The sequence below is a fragment of the Phacochoerus africanus genome, chromosome 5, assembly GCF_016906955.1.
Source record: "Phacochoerus africanus isolate WHEZ1 chromosome 5, ROS_Pafr_v1, whole genome shotgun sequence".
In the NCBI taxonomy this organism is placed as follows: Eukaryota; Metazoa; Chordata; class Mammalia; order Artiodactyla; family Suidae; genus Phacochoerus; species Phacochoerus africanus.
In genome coordinates, this window is record NC_062548.1 from 22655452 (window position 1) to 22677356 (window position 21905).

At 49.3% G+C, this 21905-nt stretch overlaps 1 protein-coding gene across 1 annotated transcript; it reads left to right on the plus strand.

Annotated features, from left to right (window-relative positions):
- The first annotated feature begins 4995 nt into the window (after window positions 1-4995).
- Window positions 4996-19671, plus strand: LOC125128394 (leucine carboxyl methyltransferase 1-like). The gene is made up of 5 exons (XM_047782752.1): window positions 4996-5011; window positions 5140-5207; window positions 8720-8817; window positions 16600-16691; window positions 19388-19671. The coding sequence occupies exons 1-5, from the start codon at window positions 4996-4998 to the stop codon at window positions 19654-19656; spliced, it is 543 nt and encodes a 180-aa protein (XP_047638708.1). The 3' UTR covers window positions 19657-19671.
- The last annotated feature ends 2234 nt before the right edge of the window (window positions 19672-21905 follow it).

Consider the following 21905-nt stretch of genomic DNA (forward strand, 5'->3'; position numbering starts at 1 on the left):
TCTTGTACTTTTGTGCTTTTCACCTTTTTTTCTTGTACAAGGAGTGTGCACGTGTGTATTTTATCATTTGGAACGTTAACACAAGTTAGAGTTTTCACTCCCTATGGAATACATCAATACCTACTCATTTTAAACAATGAAGGCATGGAGTTCCCTGGTGGCCCCGAAGGTTAAGGAACTTGCGTTGTCACTGCTATGGGTGGCATAGATGAGCTCTCTGCCCTGGGTGCAGTCCAAACACAAAATGATAGGATTAGAAATACTATTGGAAGTACCCTTTGCTCACAGCCTGGAATCCCACCATCACCCTCTCACAGAAGAAGGAACCACTGCATGGGGAGTTCCTGCTGTAGCTCAGTGGTAACAAACCCAACCAGTACCCAGGAGGATGCAGGTGTGATCCCCAGCCTCGCTCAGTGGGTTAAGAGATCCAGCGTTGCTGTCCACTGTGGTGTAGGGCTCAGACCCAGCTCACATCCCACGTTGCTGTGCTGTGGCATAGGCCGGCAGCAGTAGCTCCGATTAGACCCCTGGCCTGGGAACATGCATACACTTTGGGTGTGGCCCTAAATGCCAAAATAAATGAATAAAGAAGTAAATACCCACTGTATTAATTGGGATGACGGTGTCAAAGTCCTTAAAACACACTTTTTGAAGGAATTTATATGTTTATTTAACGGAGAAAAACTGAAGGGGGGGGGGGAACAGTGCATGGCTTTTCCTAAAAGGCCATGTTGTGGTTTCTTTGAAGGGCTGGCTTCTTCTCTGGCTGGAGAACCGTCCGTTGCTTGGAAAGGTCTTTCAGCCCAGCGCCAGCATTCTTGCCAGTTGGCAGCAGCAAAGGTGGGTATGTGGGCGCCACATCAGTAATAGCATTTAAAAGAAGATGCCCGGACCCACCAGGCTCAGGTCCTGGAGGGTTAACCAGAGAGAGAGACAGAGAGCCAACTTTCACCTCTGGTTTTTTGGGTGTGGATCCAAGGGTAGTTTGAAGATGGCGTCGGATGTTCTGAGCTGGTTGTTTCCTTCCTGTTGCATTTGAACGTTTCACACGAGAAGCAGAGGGTTTGAGTAGTGGCAAAGTGTGATGAGATTCTGTGTCTAGATATTTAACAAAAAGTTCTGAGAACGACGTCTTGGGCATTGCTGATTGCTGATTTGGTTCCAGAGGTGTCCCGGGGCCACTTTTGGATCCCAGCCACCTGGTCATCCATCTGGGACCACTGCTTTTCTCTTCATTCAGAAGCACCTGCATGGTTTCCCTCTTGATGCCCAGAGTGCTTCCGATTATCTGGAACACTTCAGGGCGCTGTGCTTTGGGTGTTTGAAAATAGCCCATGAAGAGATTCTTCATGAGGCTTTTATCGACTTTGCCTTCTGCGTCACTTCTTAAGTTCATCACTTTCTCTTGGAGGTTATCCAGCACTTCCTGTTGGACTGCGGTTTGCTTCTTCAGATCTCTGATTTGGTCTTCCTTCCCATGCAAAGCCGCCTGTGCTTTCTCCTGAAGTTTGTGAGCCGATAGGAGTTGGCCTTCGAGGTGGTCTGCCTTTGCCATCCATTCAGCCAGGACCATCTTCATGTTCGCTAGGGCTTGTACAGCTTGCTTCTCTTGCTGTTGGGAGAGAGAAAGCTGCAGCTGAGTGTCCTCGCTCTGCTTGCAGATGACATGCAGTTGCTCCTTCAGGGATTCTCTCTGCCAGCTCGCTTGCTGGCTGGCCTCTTCCAGGGCCCTGGAGGACAGAAGGAGCTTTTCCTCCAAGGTGCTGACTCTCATATCCAGTTGAGCAGCTCTCTCCTCGGCCATCAATGTTTGGAGTTTATAGGACTTTTCCGAGTGGACAGCCTGGTGACTCAATCTCTCCAGGTCCTTCTTGAAACTGAGTTCTTTTTCATGGAAGTGTTGAACCTGGCTCTGGAGGGCAGCGTTTTCCAATTGTTTCCTTTTCAAGAGCAGCATGGCTTCGTCTCTCTCTCTCTGAGTCAAAACGGTCTTCTCCTGTGTGGCTGTCAGGGCATTTAAAATCTGGCTCAGTTGCTCTGTGTTGCCGTGCTCTTGCTCTTTCAGAAGATGCTCCAGAGCAAGGGCCCTCTCCTTGATGGTGACAATCTCTGAGTCCTTTTCTCTCAGCATCATGGAGAGCTGCACATTGGTCTCTTGCAGTGCTTGAGTTTCCATTTCCCGCTCCTTACACTTTTCTACTCTTTTTCCCTTTTCCTCTTGCAGTGTACACACATCGGCTTCCAAATGGACAACCCTTTCCCTGAGGTTGATCACGGCCTGCCTCAAAAGTTCATTTTCACGCACTTCACTCGTGCACCTGTCACTCAAAGAAAGGATATCATTGGTTTTTGCTTGGATGATGAGCTCTTTTTCCTTCAGTAACATTTGGAATTCATCCTGTTTATTCCAGAGCTGCTTCATTTCTGAATCTGTCTCTTCTCGTCGTTTCCTTTCAAGGTCGGCGCTGGCTGCGATGGAATCAGCCAGTCTCTGCTTATCTTCCTGGAGGGTTCTAATCATGGCATCTTTCTCCTCCAATACTTTTCTTAAGTCTCCTCCGTCTTGTTCGAGCAATTGAGAAGACTCAGTCAACACATCGGATTTCCTGTCCTTGAGAGAGTCCGCTGACTCGGAAGGGAGAGATTGGGTGGAGGGCTGTGGTACAGTAAAGTCAAACTCCCCTTCAGAAAGATCTCTGGAATGGCAGAGCTGCTCTAGGCTGAGCTGAAGTTGTGCTACTTGCTTCCCCATGTTTTTCAGTCTGATTTCATTGCCTTCCCAGTCTTGGATCGGGTCCGTGTACTTGGCTTGTTTAGCATTCTTATCCTTGTGAATTAAATCCTGTACGTGAAGTTGTTGCAGCTCTCTCTGGAGATGGGTTGCCTCCTGCTGCATATTCTGCACCGAGGTCATCACGTGCTCTTTCCACTCTTGCATCCTCTTCACTTGTTGTTGGAACTGATCCCGTTGCCATAGCAGCTCCTCCACCTGACTCCTACCAACTCCGGTCACCTCATCCCCGTCCCTGGAGGTTTGCAGGATTGTCAGCAACGTCTGACATTTCTGATTTAAAGCATCGATTTCAATGTCTTTTTCTCGAATGAGGTGGGATAAATGCTGAAGCGTATCTTGAAACATGTGCTGACCACTGTTCTCAAATTGAGTGCAGAGTTTTGTATTTGCCTCTTGAAGTCTGACCAGGTCTACTTCTTTGGCAACAAGTACATCCATCATGTGGAAGTTTTCTCTCTTCAGATTGCTGTTTTCTCGAGTTTTCTCCTCTAAAACAGCTAAGATTTGGTCTCTTTCCCAAGCACATGCTTGTACTTGGAGATGAACCTGTGTGTTCTCTTGGCTGGAGGCTTCAGAGGATAAGTTCCTCGGAAGACATTGTATCTCCAAATCGATACCTTGGGCTGGTTTTTCAGGGTTCAAGTTCTCTTCCATGGCACTATTGTTCTTGTTGAAACTGTCTAGTGTTATGATCTCATTGTCAGCAGCAGACTGTGCTGGCTGATCTTTGGCTACGTCTTTCCATGATGTTGTCTGTGGAAGAACCTTGTTCTCGACACTTACAATAGCACCCTCTTTCCCCTCATCCCCCGATTTCAAGGAAGAAGACGTACCTTCCTTCTTCATGGATTGAGGTACGTCTTGAGGTCCCCGCTCACTTCCCTTGCCCAACACCACTTTTGTCGCATTTGAGATGTGGCCTGTGAGGGAGGCCACACTACCACCCAGCTGCCCCAGGGAATTCCCTAAGCCGGAGCCAAGGGTCCCAAACCAGGTGGCCATTACAGCGGGTCATGGAACAGACCTGGTCCACTCGTACAAAGTGTCCCTTGCCGTCGGACAGTCCCGCAAAATGTCCCTGCACTGTTGCCAGCGCAAGGCTAAGAATCCAATCACAATGAGTGGTTTCTAGGCAACGAGGTTCTGGCCTGAGACCTCACCAAGGGCCTGACTCCAGGGACCTGTCCCCCCACCCCTGCCCCCAGGCTCACCCCCATGACTTTCTAGCCCAGGGCCTGGGCCTTTTCCCCACCTGTGTGGTTCTCCTGGTGCCACTGTGCTGCTTGGATTCCCTGGACCTGCGTCCAGCATCCCAGCCCTGTTGAAGGCGCCATCTCTGAGTGTGTGTTCACAGAAAATACTCCTTGCCTTTGTTTTTTTAAGTTTGACTTAATTGGATAAAACAGGAGTCCAGTTGATTTAGAATGTTGTGTTAGTTTCAGGTGTACAGAAATGTGATTTGTGTTCTATACATAGATATATGTCCCCACACACTCAGGTAGAAATCCTGTTTCAGGGTATTTTCTCTTACAGGTTATTTCAAACTACTGAGTATAGTTCCCTGTTCTACACAGTAGGAACTTGCTGTTTCTCTATTTTATACAGTATACTCTGTAGCTATTAATTCCCTTTCCCTTTTTTACTAAGTGGAATCATATGGCCCTCCCTGTCCTGCAGCTTGTGAGTCTCACACCACAGCGTTTTTTAAGTCAATGTCAAAGGCACACAGTGACCTGCATCCCTGTAAAGAGTAAAGTCAGTGCATTTTGACAGAAGTCTACACCTGCGCATCAGTGTGGACCCTTATAAAGACATTGACTCTTTCCATCACCCCAAAGCACCTCTCCACTTCCAAGTCTGCCCTCCTCCCCCATCTGACCCTACTTGGGGGTCTAGTCCCACGGAGGAGTTTTGGCGGTTCTTGGGCGTCATGTATGGGTTTCCCACCATCTACATATTTGTGTCTGCTTTTTTCACTTTGCGTTTGAGATGTCACCCGGGAAGTGAGTTAAATATCACTGGAACAGGCAATTGCTGAGTGAAGGACATGGAGGTCATCTAGTGAGTGGCCCATTGGCTTTGATCCTCTAAGCTTTGGGAGTCAAGCAAACCTACTGGGGGATTGAGGGGCTCCAGGTGAGGGTCGGGCTTGCAGTATCCTGGCTAGTGGCCTCACAGTGCCAGTTTCTCCTGGTCGGATGGTCAGTGCAAGAGGTGAGCTGCAAGTGAACTGACAAGGTTTGGGCCATGTGCTGGGGAGCCCCCACTGCCACCTTGGCCAGTGATTGATGTAGGAGCTCCAGGCACTAACCCCACCTCCCCCATGCCCCTATTCTGCACAGCAGAGGCCTGGTGGGCCTCAGCCAAGAAGAAGCATTTCCACCACATGAAGCTGCTGGCCAACCAGAATGTGGGCAGGGGAGTTCACTGAGCCAGAGGGTCCCAGGCTGGGATAAAGAATAAGGCTGGGCACCTGGCTCTGGGCCCTTGCTTGGTCCCTGAGACCCTCTGGATGAGGAGGGGCTGCACCTCCCTGCTCCCACCATTTGGAGGCCCCAGGGACCCACAGAGCATTGCCCTCCTAGGACTGGACCTGCTCTCTGTACTCTCCAGCCCCATCTGGCAGGGGTCTCTGATGGACAAAGACCTTCTTATCCGGTGAGCTGATGAGGGACAGAATAGCTACTGCAGGGCGAGTTATGCCTACATGCCTCTACACTATACCATTTCTCTTGGTCTAAGTCTGCAAGAAATCTGGAGAAGTGCATGTAGCCATTATGGTCAAGTGTCTAAGCTGATAGAAGGACTAAGAAAAGTCTGTAGAAAGAAAGAAAGAGAGAAAGGAGGAAGGAAGGAAGGGAAAATGCAGTGAGTATGATACCTGTAGGGAGAAGTTTTGGCCATAAACTTCCAGCCCAGGAAGCAAACACCAGAACCTTGGTGTTTGGCTTCTGCCACTAATTACCCCCAGGCTTTCTTTCCTGTGAGGGTCATTACACCTGCCCTTGAACCCTAATGGTGCAGTGGAGGAAAGCCATGAGATAATGACTCCAAAGGGGCTTTGCATCATACAACCATTACCCAGCCCTGCAAATCACCAAATCTTACCGAAGACTATTATGAGGACAATAAAACCTTGCATTATAGTCCTCATGACAAACACACATGTTCCTTGTGTCAGCAGTTCCTTCACTGGTAGAACTTTTTGTCCTGCTATGTTGCCATAGACACAGAGAAAAACGTGCCCAAAGATTGTGACTCGAACCCTGGTTGTAGCAGCAAAAGGTGGAAACAACCCCCATGTCTCCACTAGGGCCCTGGTGAGTTCAAGGACAGGGCTGAGGGTGTGTGTTGGGGGTGGGTGGCCTCAAACAGGGGTGGGACAGGCTGACATGCACCATGTTTATATATATATAAGTTTCTGAGCCAGGTAATTTCAAAAGCTTAAACCACTTGGGAGAGAAGAGGAGAAATTTAAGCTCCAAGGTGGTATCCATGCCAGCCCCAAGGTTTAGAATTTGACAGTTGCATCCTGTCTAGAAACACCTTGATAAGCTGACTGACGCTGTGGATGTGAGCAAAATATCCTAGAAACACAGAGAAGCAAACGGATCACTCGTGACACTGAAGTAATCCCTCAGAGCCCACTGTGCTAGGAGAGCAAGACACACTTTGCCCTTCTTCAGGGTCAGCATTTATCTGGAGGCTTCCAGGAAAATTAATGACTTTGAATTCCCTCCCTTTCTATTATTGAAAAAAAAAAAAAAAACAGGTGCCCTAACCAAATGAGTACAGTTCTTAAGACTGGAACTAATGAGCTTAAGAAAAATACAATGTCCTATACTGCTACTTAGGAAAACACAACGGTTTCTGTGAAAATATCTGATCTAGATGTTCCTCTTGGAGATGTACTTTTTTGAGGCTTTAGTGAAATCTACTCAGTATTTTAGGCAAACTCAAAATTGCACTTCCAGTCATGACTCAGTGGTAATGAACCCGACTCGTATCCATGAGGACTGGGGCTCAATCCCTGGCCTCACTCACTGGGTTAAGAGCTGGCATGGCCTTGAACTGTGGTGTAGATCACAGATATGTCTCAGGTCCCATGTTGGTGTGGCTGTGGTGTAGGCTGGCAGCTATAGCTCTGCTTCCTCCCCTAGCCTGGGAACTTCGGAATGCTCAGGTGTGACCCTCAAAAGCAATAAATAAATACATAAATATATAAACAAATAAGTAAATAAATAAGCGAAACTCAACATCATGAGGGCACATGAAAAAATACCATTTGGTGATCTAGGAAATTGGGCAGATGGATGTCAGAGCAAAGAAAGCCATACTTTTTACCATGTTCCCCTCACTCCCATCCTGTCTGGCTTAGAGCCTCTGTGTGGATAAGGTGGCATCACATGGGGAGGGGAGACACAAGCCAGTGGTGGCCTAATGACTGACCTTGTTAAGCTCTGGAGTCAGGGGAGCTGGGACAGAGGAGCTGGGAAACACTGAAGGGGTATGGGAAGACAGAGTCTGTCTGTTAGGAAGGCCTGCTGCTCAACGGTGACCATTTGTAGAATGACATTTGAGAGTAGAATTTGGACACTTTTACCGCAGGTGGGCAGAGGGATTTTATGTCTGGTGAATCTACTAAAAAGTAAGTTGGGCTTGGAGTGGCTCACACGGCTCAGCAAAAATGAATCCCATTAGTATCCATGAGGACATGGGTTTGATCCCTGGCCTTGCTCAGTGGGTTCAGGATCTGGCATTGCATAAGCTGTGGCATAGGCCAAGGTCAAAGATGAGGCTGGGATCTGGCATTGCTGTGGCTGTGGGTGTAGGCCCAGGAGGTGTATCTCCAATTCAATCCAAAGTCTGGGAACTTCCATAGGCAGAGGGTGAGGCCCTTAAATGGTGAACAAAAAAAAAGAAAAAAAAAAAAAAGGAAAAAAACCAAAAAAAATCCCCCCCCCGAAAGTTCGGTATTGTATTCTGCATGTCTTTTCCCATGTTATTTTTCTATCAATCATTTTTTTTTCCTTTTTCTTCACATGACCACACGTGTGGCATCTGGAAGTGCCTGTGCTAGGGGTCTAACTGGAGCTGCAGCTGAAGCATATGTGCCACAGCCACACCAAACCAACAACATCTGTGACTTTTGCCATGCTTATGACATTGGAGGATCTGTCACCCACTGAGTGAGGCCAGTGATCAAATCCGCAGCCACCAGTCCTTCATCTCTGTTGAGCCACTCAGGAACTCTGCAAAGAATCTTTTATTGTATTTTACAGATGTCATCCACAAAGGATTCAGTTTGGGGAAAATAGATATGTCCTCCCAGCAGATGTTTAGGAAGCCCTCTTCTGCTGGTGTGGCAGGTCCCCTGCCTTCTTCCCGCTGAATGAGCCAGCTCCGACTGCATCCATCACTGCACTGTTTTTGCAGATGCTTTCTCTGCCCTTGCCCCGACGCTGAGGATCCTGCCAGCTCTTCCCGCCCTGAGTTAACTGCACTTCTAAAGCTCATAACCTGCCCTGAGTAACCCGCTGGCTTCCCAAGCGCTAGGAGTTCGATCCCAGAAGGGCTTGCAGTGCTACATTGCGTCCCATTCAGGTCCCGCCCCCCCTCGCCGCCTGACCTACCGGGTTGTGTGTGGCGGGCCAAAGGAGTTCTCCAATGGGCGCCTCCCTGGGCTGAGGGGGCGGGGAAATTGTCCAAGGAGCCCCTCCGTGGAGAAACGAAGACCTGGTAGGTTGCTGGCGCAGCTGTGGAGGGGTGGCGTCACTGAGCCGCGCCAGCGGGAGCCAGGTGCAGCCCTGCTCCTCTCGCCTGCCTTCTCTGCGGCTCGCTTCTTCACCAGGCGTCCCTCGAGCCTTTTCCATGCCCCCGGTGGATGCAGCCCTCCGCACCCTCCACGCCCATGGCCACTAGCCTGAGGAGGGCCGTCTTTACCGCCTGTCTTCCTCCCCTCCGGACGCGGAGGACGAGGGCGTGCGTGGCAGTTGCGAAGAAGCTTCTTTGTGCAAGCGGTACCTGGCGCGGCGCGGGGTTAGGGGCCGGTTTCCCCTGGGTGGTGGGGCCTAGGTGGGAGGCGGGCCTGTGTCTCCGAGTGGGCTTTTACCCAAAAGGTACGCGTTCCCTTGTGGGCCATCTGTGACCCCTGCTCAGAGCAGGGACTCATTTACTTCACTAATAATATGTAACGTTTGTTGTGTGCCTGACACAGTACAAGCCTGGGGATGCCTTGACTGGGATAAGGCAGTGGAACAAGTGGGCGCGGACTTGGTCTGGACACACACTTGAAAGCAAGTCATAAACTGCGGCCTTGATGGGTTCGGAGGAGAAATGCAGGTTCTTGCTCTTGTATAAGTTAGATTCCCCTGGGAGTTGTCATGATCCCCGTCGTGCTCCTGAAACCCAGGCTAGTTAAGGGAGGGAATGGCCTGTCCAGGGCCACATATTTGCATGCGAGCCTGTATTCTCCAGAGCTCTGGGTTTTGCTAAGGGAGTTTAGAATTAGGAGTGTGGTGGAGGCTATGTGTGTGTGTGGTGGTGAGGGGGGGTGGGTGTGCGTGTGAGCACAGGTGTGTGTCATGGATCTGAAGGCGTGAAAAAGAAAGCATGACACTTGAGTGTCCTCCACTCGTCCTGTCGTTCAACAACAATTCAGAGTTTAATTTGTTCCAGGCCCTTCAGTTGGCGAGTTGTGGTGTTTTGTGATGGAGAACCGGTAACAAGCAAGTTTGAGGTGGTGTCTGAACTCACTCCAGTTGGAAAGGCCAGGAAAGCAAACAATTACCGGGATAGCAACCGTAGTTACAGTTTTGTGCTGAGTGCTGAGAAAACAACGTGCTCTTGGAGTTTGTAATTGAGTGGATGATGTTTGTGTGAGAAGAGAAGACCTAAAGCAGAAAGGAAGGAAGGAAGAGAGCAAAGACAGGAGGGTGAAAGGAAACAGGGATGTAGGAGGGTGTTGTGGCAGAGCCAGGAGGGAGTGTGGACTGTTAGAGCAACTGAATGACGTTCCTGGAAGCTGGGGCCACCTAAGGGACTGGCCGTTTGTGTTGGCAAGATTGGTTTATTGTAATATTTGTTGGGTAGAGTTCCCTGGGGGTGCAGTGGGTTAAGAATATGGCCTTGTCACTGCTGTGGTTCAGGTCACTGCTGTGACAGGGGGTTCAGTCCCTGGCCTGGGAACCCCCACATGCTGCTGGCTCGGCGAAAAAAAGAGAGAAAAAAAGTTGCTGGTAACAATTTTGGCTACGTTGCTTACTTTAAAACAGGGCAAGTTTGGTATAAAATAGTTCGGACTCAACAGTGCGGAGAAATAGTGTAATGCGGGCCTGCCTTTCCTTGACCCTCTGTTGGAGAGTTGTCATAATTTGAGCTCTTCTCTGCCTCAGTTTGCAAGGCCCCGCGTGTCCTGAGAACCGCTTCCCATTGTGGGGGAAGGTAGGGTTTGGCCACTGCGGGGAATCTCGTTGCCAGGCCTGAGTGCCCGATCGGCATAGCCTGTGGGACTTTGAAAAGAAGTGCAGAGGTGCTCAGGGCCTGCTCTGGATCCTGAAGATGCCGAATCAGAAGCTTCTGACATAGGTTTCTGGGCCATAAAACCCGGACCTGTTTGCCCCCTGGATGCATTGCATCCAAGCTTGTTTGCCCCGGGTTTTCTCTTATGTGAACAAACCAGGCAAAGAGATGGTGAGAGTCGTCAGGTGAGTGACTGTGGACATTGTCCAGGACCAGTGACGTTCAAGTTCTGTGGTTCTTCTGCAGCTTCAGGGGAACATGTTAAACCGTTACGGCTTGTCACAGAGTCATCTTGTTGACTGGGGACTCCTTGCAGAATGGTAGGCCTATTTTATCTCTTGCTGCCTCTGTTTCCTCCTCGTCTGTAGAATGGCTCTAAGAGGAGTTCGTGGTGGGCCCAGCTGTTAAGGATGTGGAGTTGTCACAGCTGTGGCTCGGGTTTCATCCCCAGCCTGGGAATCTCTGCCTGCCACAGGTGTGGACAAAATAAAATAACATGTGATAAAATAAAACAAAATGAACTGGGGGTAATAATGGTAGCGTGCCCTTTGCATGTGAGAATCCAATGAGATGATCCATGCAAAGGTTAGCACAGGATCTGGCCCTAAGCGAAGCCTTCGATGACTGCGTATTGCTAGTTTTTTAAAATAATTAATCAGTGGGTTATTTTTGGTCACCCTGTGGCCCATGGAGTTCCTAAGCCTAGATCAGATCAGATGGTTGTGATCACAGCTTTGGCAACGCCAGTTTCCTTTAACACTCTGTGTGGGGTTGGGGATTAAACCTGCCTCCTGGAACTGTGGGGGTGTCCCTGACCCCATTGCGCCACAGCGGGAACTCCTCTTATTGGTGGTTTTGATTTCCCCGCAGCCTGAATATTATTTGTTTGAAGTCACTGCTGTAGCTGCGAGTCAGGTGGTTCCTGCCCCGCTGAGTTACAGCTGTCTAAGGTCCCTACAAATCATGTTTCAAAAGCCAGTTAGCTCCTGAGTTAGGTCTGTAATTTCTGCTTGAATTTGCTGCATCCTTTGGTAAGGAGCCCTCCTGTGCAAGATAAATACCGTTATCTGTCTCAGAGGGTAGCTGAGAGATTAAAGGTGGAGCCCTTCCCACAGTGCTTGGCACATAGTAGGTGTTCAGAATGAGTCCTTGTTATCATCCCCACCCCCTTTGTCCTCCTCCTCCTCCTCCTCTCCATCATCCCGCCTACAATCCAGAAGTTAGAACTCTTCTGATGGGATGTACTGCTTTTGTGTGTAACAATACTGGCAGGTGGATGATAATGTTTTCCTTAAAGTAGAGTTGATTTACGATGTGCCCATTTCTACCATCCAGTCCAGTGACCCAGTCCTGCCTATGTTGCCTTTCTCGTCCTATCTTCCATCATGGTCTGTGCCAAGAGCCTGGACGGGGTTCCCTGCGTTACACAGCAGGACCGCATTGCTGATCTATTTTAAGTGTAGGAGTGTGCATCTACTACCTCCAAACTCCCAGTCCATCCCACTCCCTCCCGCCTTCCCTTGGCAACCACAGAGTGTCTGTTTTATAGGTGGGTTCATTTGTGCCGTATTGTAGACTCTACCTAGAAGTGATGTCTGTGGTATTTGTCTTTCTGATTTCACTTGGTATGGTAATTCCTGGTTGCATCCATGTTGCCTGCAGGTGGCATTATTTTGTTCTTTCCTATGCTCCGTAGTTTTCTATTGTGTATGGTGTGCCATGTCTTTTTGATGCATTCATCTGTCAGTGGACCTCTGGGTGGTTTCCCTGTGTTGGCGCGTGGGACTGGGGCTGCAGTGAGCATAGGGGTGCATGGATCTTTTTGAATGCAGGTTTTGTGAGTAGAATTGCTGGAGCATATGGTAGTTCTGAGTTTAGTTTTCTGAGGGCCCACCGTACTGCTTGCCCCAGTTTTACATTCCCACCAACAGGGTAGGAGGCTTCTCTTTTCTCCACACATTCCCAGCATTTGTTATTTGGAGACTTATTCATGATGGCCATTCTTTTTTAAAACATGTTCTTATTATAGTTGATTTACAATGTTGGGTCAATTTCTGCTGTACAGCAAAATGGCCCAGTCGGCGATGGCCGTTGTGACTGGTGTGAGGTGGAAGAGGATTTGTTTTTCTAAATCAAGAGTGAGACGGAGTATTTTTTGTCTGGTCACACACATTGTTTTTTTTTTTTTTTCTTTTGGTTGGGGGCACACTCATGGCATGCTCCAGTGCCTGGTGCAGGGCTGGAGCGGGAGCCACAGCAGTGGCCGTGCTGAATCCTTAACCTGCTGTGGCACCAGGGAACTCCACTGTCTGAAAACTTCTGATTAGAAAGTTGCTCCGTTGTGAATGGATTCAAGGCTCCGCAAGCTTGCTTTGCAGGTTAAAAACGGATTTGTTGCAGGGATGTCAGAATTGTTTTTAGGCTGTGCTTCCTGGAGCACCGTGTGAGCAGCTGCGCTCCAGGAGGAAAGCAAAGGAGGGGATACTAGTAAGAGGCGTGTGTGTCTGAGTGTGCCCCCTTTCATCAGGAGAGCAGGAGCTTTCTGGGGAGCCCTGCCCTGAAGACTTCTGTGAACTAAGAGCTCTTTAGCCAGAGTTAGGACACACGGCCCCACTCCTGAGTGGAGCACAGTGTGGGGAGGTAAGACTTCCTCCTAGTGCAGATGGATGCCTCAGACAAAATCGGGGTCCTCCTGGGAAGAAGAGGGACTGGGAGCTGGGAAGGGACCTGGGAGGATTTGCTACATCCCTCATCTTTTTTTTCCCCCATCTAGAATTTCCTCAGGTTTTTTTTTTGTTTTTGTTTTTGTTTGTTTGTTTGTTTGTTTGTTTTAAGGTCCTACCTGTGGCATGTGGAAGTTCCGAGGGCTGGGGGGTGGAATCAGCTGCAGCACCTGAGGCCTTTGCCACCCCCATGGCGATACTGGATCCAAGCCACATCTGCCTCCTATGCCAAGGCTTGTGGCAAGGCCAGATCCTTAACTCACTGAGCAATGTCAGGGATCAAACAGGCATCCTCACAGAGACAAGGTCAAGCTCTCTTTCCTTTTCCTTTTTTGGTTTGGGTCTTCTGAGGGTCACACCTGTGGCATGTGGAAGTTCCCAGGCTAGGGGTGGAATGGGAGCTGTAGCTGCCAGCCTGTGCCACAGCCAAAGCCAAGCCAGATCTGAGTTGTGTCTGTGAGCCAACCCTGCAGCTCATGGCAGGCCGCATCCTTAACCTACTGAGCGAGGCCAGGGATTGAACCCCTGTCCTCATGGGTCGTAGTCGGGTTTGTTACCAGTGAGCCACAACAGGAACTCCCCGATATCGAGTTCTTAACACGCTGAGCCAAAACGGGAACTTCCCGCTCAGGTATTCTTAAGACAGAAGAGAGAGGGAGAGGTGGCAGGTGTGAGGGAGAGAGGGGGAGATCATTTATACAGAATATGAAGGTCGGTTTGATGAGTGTTGACAGTGGGAATGTTTTTGTGTATCACTGCCCAAAACAGGATATAAAGTATTTCTAAAAACCCAGCAAGTTCCGTTTTTAGCTCTAGTTAGTCTCCTTACCCTTACTTAAGCAATATTTTCTGGTTTTGGCTACCCTGAATAGATTTGCCCATTCTCGAGTATAAGGTAAATGGATCATGCAGCAGTGCATCTCTTTTTGTGTCTCTTTCACTCAACATGTTCTTGGGGATTCATCCATGTTTCACACGTTGTCCGAAAGATAAAACACCCGTTGTCAGCGATGAACAAAGCTGGACACTCGTTAAAGTTGTGAGGTTAGATTTTAATCAGTAATAGTGATTGCATGCAGAAAAGAATCCAGCATGAACTCAGCTCAACTCCAGTTTGTAGAGAGAGTGTTTTAAAGGAGAGGGAGTGAGGGAGGAAGGAGGGGGAAGCAGGGATTCTTTGGAGTCAGAGCCAAAGCACGGAACATGGGGAAGAGGGGGGTGGTCCACGTGAAAGCATCTGGCTTTGCTACTGGGGGAACAGGGTGTTACCTGGAGCAAAGAGTAAAGTTCTTTTGGCAGCCTGGAGTTTTCTCAGGCAAGCAAGCAAGCCCTCTAAGGGGGAACTGGAGTCATCCTGGTGATGTGGCCTTGAGCGGTTTGAGCTGCGTTCGTGTTTGCTCAGGCCTTTATCCTTCTAAGCCCGGGCAGAGGTCTAGTGGAGGAGCAGCTCAGAGGAGGCAGGGACAGGTTGGTCAGGGGAGAGAAATCGTGGTCCGTGTCAAATCACGTGCTTCTTTTTGTGTTGTTGTGTGAACAGAACACGATTGGTTCTGTTCACCTGGTGGTGCAGATTTGAGTTGGATCTAGTGTTTGGGCCATTGTGAACAGGCTGCAGGGAACATTGTAGTAGCAGTCTGAAATGTCTCCTGGATAGATATCTAGGAGTGGAATTGCTTAGTCATAGGGTGGGTATGTATTTAGCTGCCAGATGAGTTTCCAAAGTGGTCTATCAGTTTACACTTCCCACTCGCAATGTATCCAAACTGCAGTGGCTCCATATCCTTGTTAAACATTCATTCACTGTTGTTAGTGGGATGTGAACTAGCATCTCATTTGGGTCTTAAGTGACATTTCCCTGGTGACAAGTGCGTACGTTCTCAGGTGCTTATTGGCCATTTCTGCATCTTCTTTTGCGAATGGACTGTTGGAGTCCTTTGCCCATTGTTGCTGCTGGTGATCGCGTTGGTTTCACCTTATTAGAGGTCATGATACCTTCTGGCTAGGACTCCTTTGTGGCGACACCTGTGTTTGTGAATAGCTGTGCATGCACAGGAAAATGAGAATTTGAAATATCGTTTACAGTATAGCATTACAGAAGACTAGCTGTTTAGTCCCAGTCAGAACTCTAGCTGTCTTTTCTTTTTCTGTAAGAAATTAGCAATCGAATCTAAATGTGTGTGGAAATGCAAGAATCTGGACTAGCCAAATAAAATACCTTCAAAAGAAGAGGGGAATCTGGGGCACTTACACTGCTTATACTAATTGTGGAGCTCCAGTTAGCTACCGGGATTTTAGGATATGAATGAGTCCCAGCTCCTTGTTTGAGAAGCGCTGTTTCGACCAGGGAGCAGGTGTGCTCTGTTCTCCTTGGACAGCCTAGCCTGGGCTTGTAGTGAATTGTGTGCTTTAGTGAGTCCTTTGTGTGTGGCTGTGTCGAGTTGCTGCCTTGAGCAGCTGCACATGCCTGCTTCCTCCTGGGTTGTGTATGGATGTGCAAACATGGATGGGAGAGGCTGGAGCGGGGAGGGGTTGATGTGTTTGTACCAAACTGAGCACCTCTTGCAGTCGAGGCAGCAGGAAGCCTTGTTGCTGGATGTGAGGAAAAGGAAAGGAAGGATGTGATGTGTGCATCGAGGAGCTGACAGCCTAATGGGTGACATCCAGCATATGCCCCCCTCCGGCCCCACGTCTTAAGTTTGGACTTACTTAGCAAGCAACGTGGAAGTGGTTGTGTTATTAGGATATCACTTAGGATGCTTTAAGCTGCAAGTAGCAGAAGCCCAGCTCGATTTGGCTTGAGTTGTAAAGACCTGTTTGTCTCACCGTCAACTTGCTCATATTCCTAGGGACGTAGAGAAGGCTCCAGGCCATGGGGCATGACGAAGCCTTAGGGATCCAGGTTCCTTCTATGACTTGTCATTTGTCCTCAGGCTGGTTCCACTCATGGTGGCAGGAGACTTTCAGGGGCCAGCTGGGCCTCAGCTCCCCAGGTTGGAACACTCTCGCTTTAAATCCTGGTAGTGTAGAGGAGGATAGAGTTTGGGCTTCTTTAGCATTTCCCAAGTTGTAGCTGCTTTGCGTAAGTGTTCCTGGTTTCCCTCCTTGGACCTGCTTAAGGGTCCAAATCCGGAGAAATTCCTTGGGAGTTATTAGTGATGTTGGCCCACTATTTTGGGATCTCCCTTCCCCTGGAAACCACACTCTTGGTGGATGAAATGGCTGTGATCAGCTCTGGCCAGCGCGTTTGCTGAGTGAGTACACGGTTGCAGGTCTTCTGAGTGGTGTAGGACGTGGGGTTACTTGATGTTCCGGGTCCTGGGAATGGAATGTGTGATCTGAGGGAAGAAACGAGCATGGTGGGCACTGTGAGGGGCAGCGTCTGGGAATAGAAAGGTGGATGGAGAAGGCTGTTTATGCTGGTGCTGGGGCACTAGGTGGGACTTGGCCTTTGAGGTCAATACATTATTTCTTGTGGCTCCTTTACTTGGGTCCTGGGAACTTGGCCGTGGAACCTGGCCTGACCTACTCTCCTCACCTGCTTCTTTTTCCATTGTCCAGATTTGCGGTGAGCATTGGCTACTGGCAGGACCCTTACATCCAGCATTTGGTGAGACTGTCTAAAGAGAGGAAGGCCCCCGAAATTAACAGAGGCAAGTGACCCTCTCCCTCCCCCGCATCTGCTCATCAGCTGAGAGGTCTGAGGTTTTAGGGATTAGGGATTCCTTCTTGGTTGTTATTGTTGTTGTTGTCGTTGTTTTTTAAGTGCCTGCACCCTCAGCATGTACGCTAGGCATCAAACCTTTACCACAGCAGTGACCTGAGCCACAGCAGTGATAATGCCAGATCCTTAACCTGTTGAGCCACCAGGGAGCTCCTAGGGATTCAGTCTGAAAAAGAGAGTGCTTTCGTGCACACTTTCCAACTTCCTCACCAGCATGGTGCCTTAGGAAATTGTATTTTTTGGCCATACCATCAGCACATGGAAGTTCCTGGGCCAGGTATTGAACCCGCACCACAGCAGTGACAGCAATGGATCCAAGATGTTAGGCCGCCCGGGAACTCCTTTCTTAGGAAACGTAATCTTTGTCCGTCTGATATATGATAAATGTGCACTCTTTTTGTTTTCTATTCCTCTTGGGGTGAGGTTGAAAATGATTTTTATATGCTTAGAAGCCATTGATCTGTCTTTTACTCTGAACTGTCCACATAAGGGATTATTGTTGTTGTTGTTGCCTTGTTAAAATGTTCATAACACTCTCAGGTTCTGCAAGTAATGTCTTTCTTTTTCCTTTTCTAGGGCCACACCTGGCATATGGGCGTTCCTGGCTAGGGGTCAAATCAGAGCTGCAGCTGCCAGTCTACACCACAGCCATAGCAATGCCAGATCCGAGCCTTGTCTGCAGTGTACCCCGCAGCTCTCAGCAGATCCTTAACCCACTGAGTGAGGCCAGGAATCCAGTCCGCATCCTGATGGATCCTAGTCAGGTTCTTAACCTGCTGAGCCACAACAGGAAGTCCTCGGCATGTAATTTCCATCAGTGAAACGGAAGGATTTGAGACAGGAGTGTGACTTCGTTTCAGCCGGGTTGAGAAACTGACCCAGGACTGTAGTTCCTGGGTGTGCAGGGCCGCTTGGCCCTCATGATGGGTCCTGTAGGTCAGTGGTGTATGGAATGCAGAGAAACTTCTCAATGGTGACTCCTGAGGAGAAGGGTGTGGTATTTACTTTGAGCTTCGGGTGAATCCAGGCATCAGTTAGGTTGGGCAAGGCCTGGCTACGAGGCCTGCATCCTCCCGCCTGGGCTCTGGAGGCAGATTGCCTCATGAATGGTCCAGAGGCAGGGACCCTCCATGGCCAGTGGCTGAGTGCCCCCTTCCTTCGTCCTCTCCTGGGTTTGCATCTGGAGATCGGGGACCTGGAGCCCAGCAGGAGAGGGCTTCCCAAACATCTGCCCTGAGGACGTATTCCTGTCCCCAGAGGGAATCCATTGTGGATGAGGTTCTGTAAAATACAGCGAGAGATGCTTTGCAGGGTTCCCGTTGTGGCTCAGTGGATTAAGGACCTGCTGTAGACTCTAGGAGGATGTGGGTTCAGTCCCTGGCCTCAGTCAGTGGGTTATGGCTCGGGTATTGGCCAAAGCTGGAGTGTAGGTCACACATGTGTCAGGGTTGCGGTGTGGCGGTGGCTGTGGCATAGGTTGGCAGCTTCATCTCTGATCTGATCCCTAGCCTGGGAACTTCGAGATGCAGCTGCAGAAAGAAAAAAGAAGAAACAAAGACTTGCTAGCAAAATGTCACGAAGAGACATGCAGAATAGAAGCCTAACTTATTAGTAGCTTCAGCAGATATAAAATCCCTCTGTCAAGTGCAGTACAAGTTTCCAAATGCTGCTCTCAAGTTTTACTCTTGACGTGGTGACAGTTGAGCAGCAGGCCTTCCGAACAGGCAGAAGTCCGTCTTCCTGTCCCCCTTCGGTGTTTCCCAGCTCCTCTGTCCCAGCTCCCCCTGCCCCAGAGCTGAACAAGGCCAGTCTCGTTAGGCCGCCACTGGCTTGTGTCCCCCCTCCCGCCTGTGATGCCACGTTATCCACACAGAGGCTCTAAGCCAGACAGGGCGGGAGCGAGGGGACCGCGATAAGAAGTGTGGCTTTCTGTGCTCTGACGTCCATCTGCCCAATTTCCTGAGCCCAAAACATTATTTTCCATGTGCTCTCACAAGTTTGATTTTTATCACAGGACTGAGTCCCTTTCACTAGAGCCCGAAAAAGCACATTTCCAAAAGGACCGTTTAGATCAGATGTTTTGCCAGAAAACATTTTTCCTAAGTAGCAATATAGGCCATCTTATTTTTCTTAAGCTGGTTAATTCCACCCTTAAGGAGCTCATACTTGTTTTGGTTCCAGTAGTTTTTTTTGTTCCTTGTTGTTGTTGTTGTTGTTGTTTTGCTTTTTCTATGGCTGCACGTGGAAGTTCCCAGGCCAGGGGCCCAATCGGAGCCACAGCCGCCGGCCTATGCCAGAGCCACAGCAATGCCAGATCCGAGTCGCGTCTGCGACCCACAGCACAGCTCACGGGATCCCTGTCCCACTGAGCGAGGCCAGGTATTGAACCCACAACCTCATGGTTCCCAGTCGGATTCACCAACCACTGCGCCACGATGGAACTCCTCTTCTTTTTTTTTAGGGAGAAAGGAAGGAGATTTGAACATCATTTCTCCCAGAAAGTCTCCAGATAAATGCTGACCCTGAAGAAGGATAGCGTGTGTCTTGCTCTCCTAGTGCAGTGGGCTCTGCAGGGATTACTTCCTTGGTCACCGAGTGATCGTTTGCATCTCTGTCTGTCTCTAGGATATTTTGCTCGTGTCCACGGCGTCAGTCAGCTTATCAAGGCGTTTCTACGGAAGACAGGATGCAACTGTCAAATTCTAAACCTTGGGGCTGGGATGGATACCACCTTCTGGAGGTTAAAGGTACATGAAAATGTCCCCTCTTCTCTCTCCAGGGGATTAAACTTCGTTTTGCGAAATTACCTGGTTAGGAAACTTGGAAAATATGTATGTATATTGAAATGTATATACAAAAAGGAGGCAGTGTCACCCTGTCTCCACCCTATTTGAGATTCCCCACCCCCAACACCACCCATCAGCCTGGTACTGGATCCCAGCAGGGCCCTAGGGGAGACATGTGGGTTGGTTCTCACCTTTTGCTCTTAAGCCGCCCTGTTAAACGGGGTTATAACACACATCTTTGGGTACATTTCCCTCGGTGTCTGGGGCACTACATCAAGAGAAGAAATTCTGTGCCAGTGGGAGGAACTGCTGAGACCAGGAATGTGCGTTTGTCCTTTGGACAGTAATGCAAGGTTTTTGGTCATCATAACAGTCTTCCCTAATATTTGGCGCCTTGCAGGGCTGGGTAGTGATTCCACGCAGAGCCCCTCTGGAGTCATCTGCCAACTTGTTTCCTCCACTGCACCATTAGGGTTGAAGGGCAGGTGTAATGACACTCCCAGGAAAGCAGCCCTGGGGCCGGTTAGTGGCAGAACCAGGATAAGGTTCTGGTGTTTGATTCCTGGGCTGGAATTGTATCACCAAACCTTTTCCCTGTAGATATGTCACTAATTGCATTTTCTTTCTTTCTCTCTCTTTCCTTCTTCTTCCTTGTGTGTGTGTGTGTGTGTGTGTGTGTGTGTACAGATTTTTCTTGGTTCTGTCAGGTCTGTGACGTAACAGTAACAGCCACATGCACTTCTCCAGATTTCTTGCAGACTTAGACCAAGAGAGACTGTAGAGTGGAGAGGCACGTAGGCGTGACCTGACCCACAGTATCTGTTTTGTCCCTCAGGAGCTCACTGGATAGGAAGGTCTTTGGTCATCAGCGCTCCCAACCTTTTCCTTCCTTGAGAATCCGTAGCCTCGACGTGGCCCTAGTGTTTACCGTTTGCCTCTGCATTCTTCCTTCTGGAGGAGATAACTAGCACGTAGGAAGTGCTTTTACACAGAGGACCTCCTGAATTAACCCGAGAGCTGTTGTGGTGCGGAGGGGCGGGCAGCGGCCAGGCACTTACACATATGCGGGAAGTGGGGCTTTGAAGGTTTGTGTCTTCCCCCAAATTAGACAGCCCTCGGTACTGGGACGTGAAGCAAACGCTGCCCTCTGCCCATCAAACTGCGGATTCCCTTCTTTTTCCTCTGCCCTCAGCCCTGGGGTTGTTAGGGGTGGGGTGGGGTGGTCTTTTCTGTGTCTCAGCTGTGTCTCTACGTCGTGCCCCTGGTGTGGTGGAAGCATCTGGAACAGAATGCGGTGTAAGAGTGTGTGCACTGCTGGTGTTAAGAGGGCCTGCTGGAGAGCTCCTGCCTATGGCTGACACCCTATGGATGTGTTCATGTGGTTTGCTTTCCTACCCCCATCTTGGAGGTGGGTTAATAACTCTAAGCGTGAGACTTTAATTTCTGAGCAAGGTACATCGGGGCAAGGTGCCCCTTCCAAGAAAAAGCTTGTCAGAGACAAGGGGAATAGCTTAGGGCCTCAGAGTCCTTTGTGGAAGTTTTTTCTTTTGTTTGATGATTATATGAATCTGAGTGGTTTTTTTGTGTTTTTTGTTTTGTTTTGGTTTTTTTTAGGACCCTATCCACAGCCTACAGAGGTTCCCAGGCTAGGGGTCAAATTGGAGCTACAGATGCTGTCTACACCACAGCCACAGCAGTGGGATACAAGCCACTTATGTGACCTCCACCATAGCTCATGGCAATGCCAGATCCTTAACCCACTGAGGGAGGCTAGGAACTGAACCCGTGTCCTCATGATTCCTAGTTTTGGTTTGGTAGCCACTGAGCCACCAAGGGAACTCCTGAGTTTTATTTTATTTTATTTTTTAATTTAAAATTTCTCCCTTTCTCTGTGTGTGTGTGTGTGTGTGTGTGTGTGTGTGTGTTTTAAATATTACGCCGCTTGCTCTTTGAGAGGGGAGGTTGTACAGGATAAATCCAGCCCACCATGTATTTTTGTAAATCAAGTTTTATTGGAATGTGGCCACTCCCATTTATGTACACCTTATCTGTGGCTGCTTTAGCACTCGGACTGCAGGGCTGAGTAGCTTCGACAGAGACCCCCTAGCCTGCACAGCTGAAATGCTTCCTTTCTGGTTCTTTCCAGAACGTTTGCTAAACCCTGTCTTAGAGCTTTATATCTCTGTAAAAGGGCAGGGAAAGTCTGTCTGTTGGTCCAGTTGCCTCACACTTCCCCCTGGGTGGCCCCCCAGCCGTGCCTGGAGAGGCTTAGCCGAGAGTCACAGGCTTTCAGGGACCATGGCCTTGAGAGCTCACTCCATCAGATCCCAGGGGCCCAAGACTGACAGTCCAAGACC

What these genes read in the sequence shown, in the direction of transcription:
- LOC125128394 (XM_047782752.1), top strand. An exon ending in AGCTGCTGGCCAACCAGAAT is followed by an intron (nt 5,208 to 8,719) that starts GTGGGCAGGGGA and finishes CATGGCCACTAG; the next exon opens with CCTGAGGAGGGCCGTCTTTA. An exon ending in GAAGCTTCTTTGTGCAAGCG is followed by an intron (nt 8,818 to 16,599) that starts GTACCTGGCGCG and finishes TCCATTGTCCAG; the next exon opens with ATTTGCGGTGAGCATTGGCT.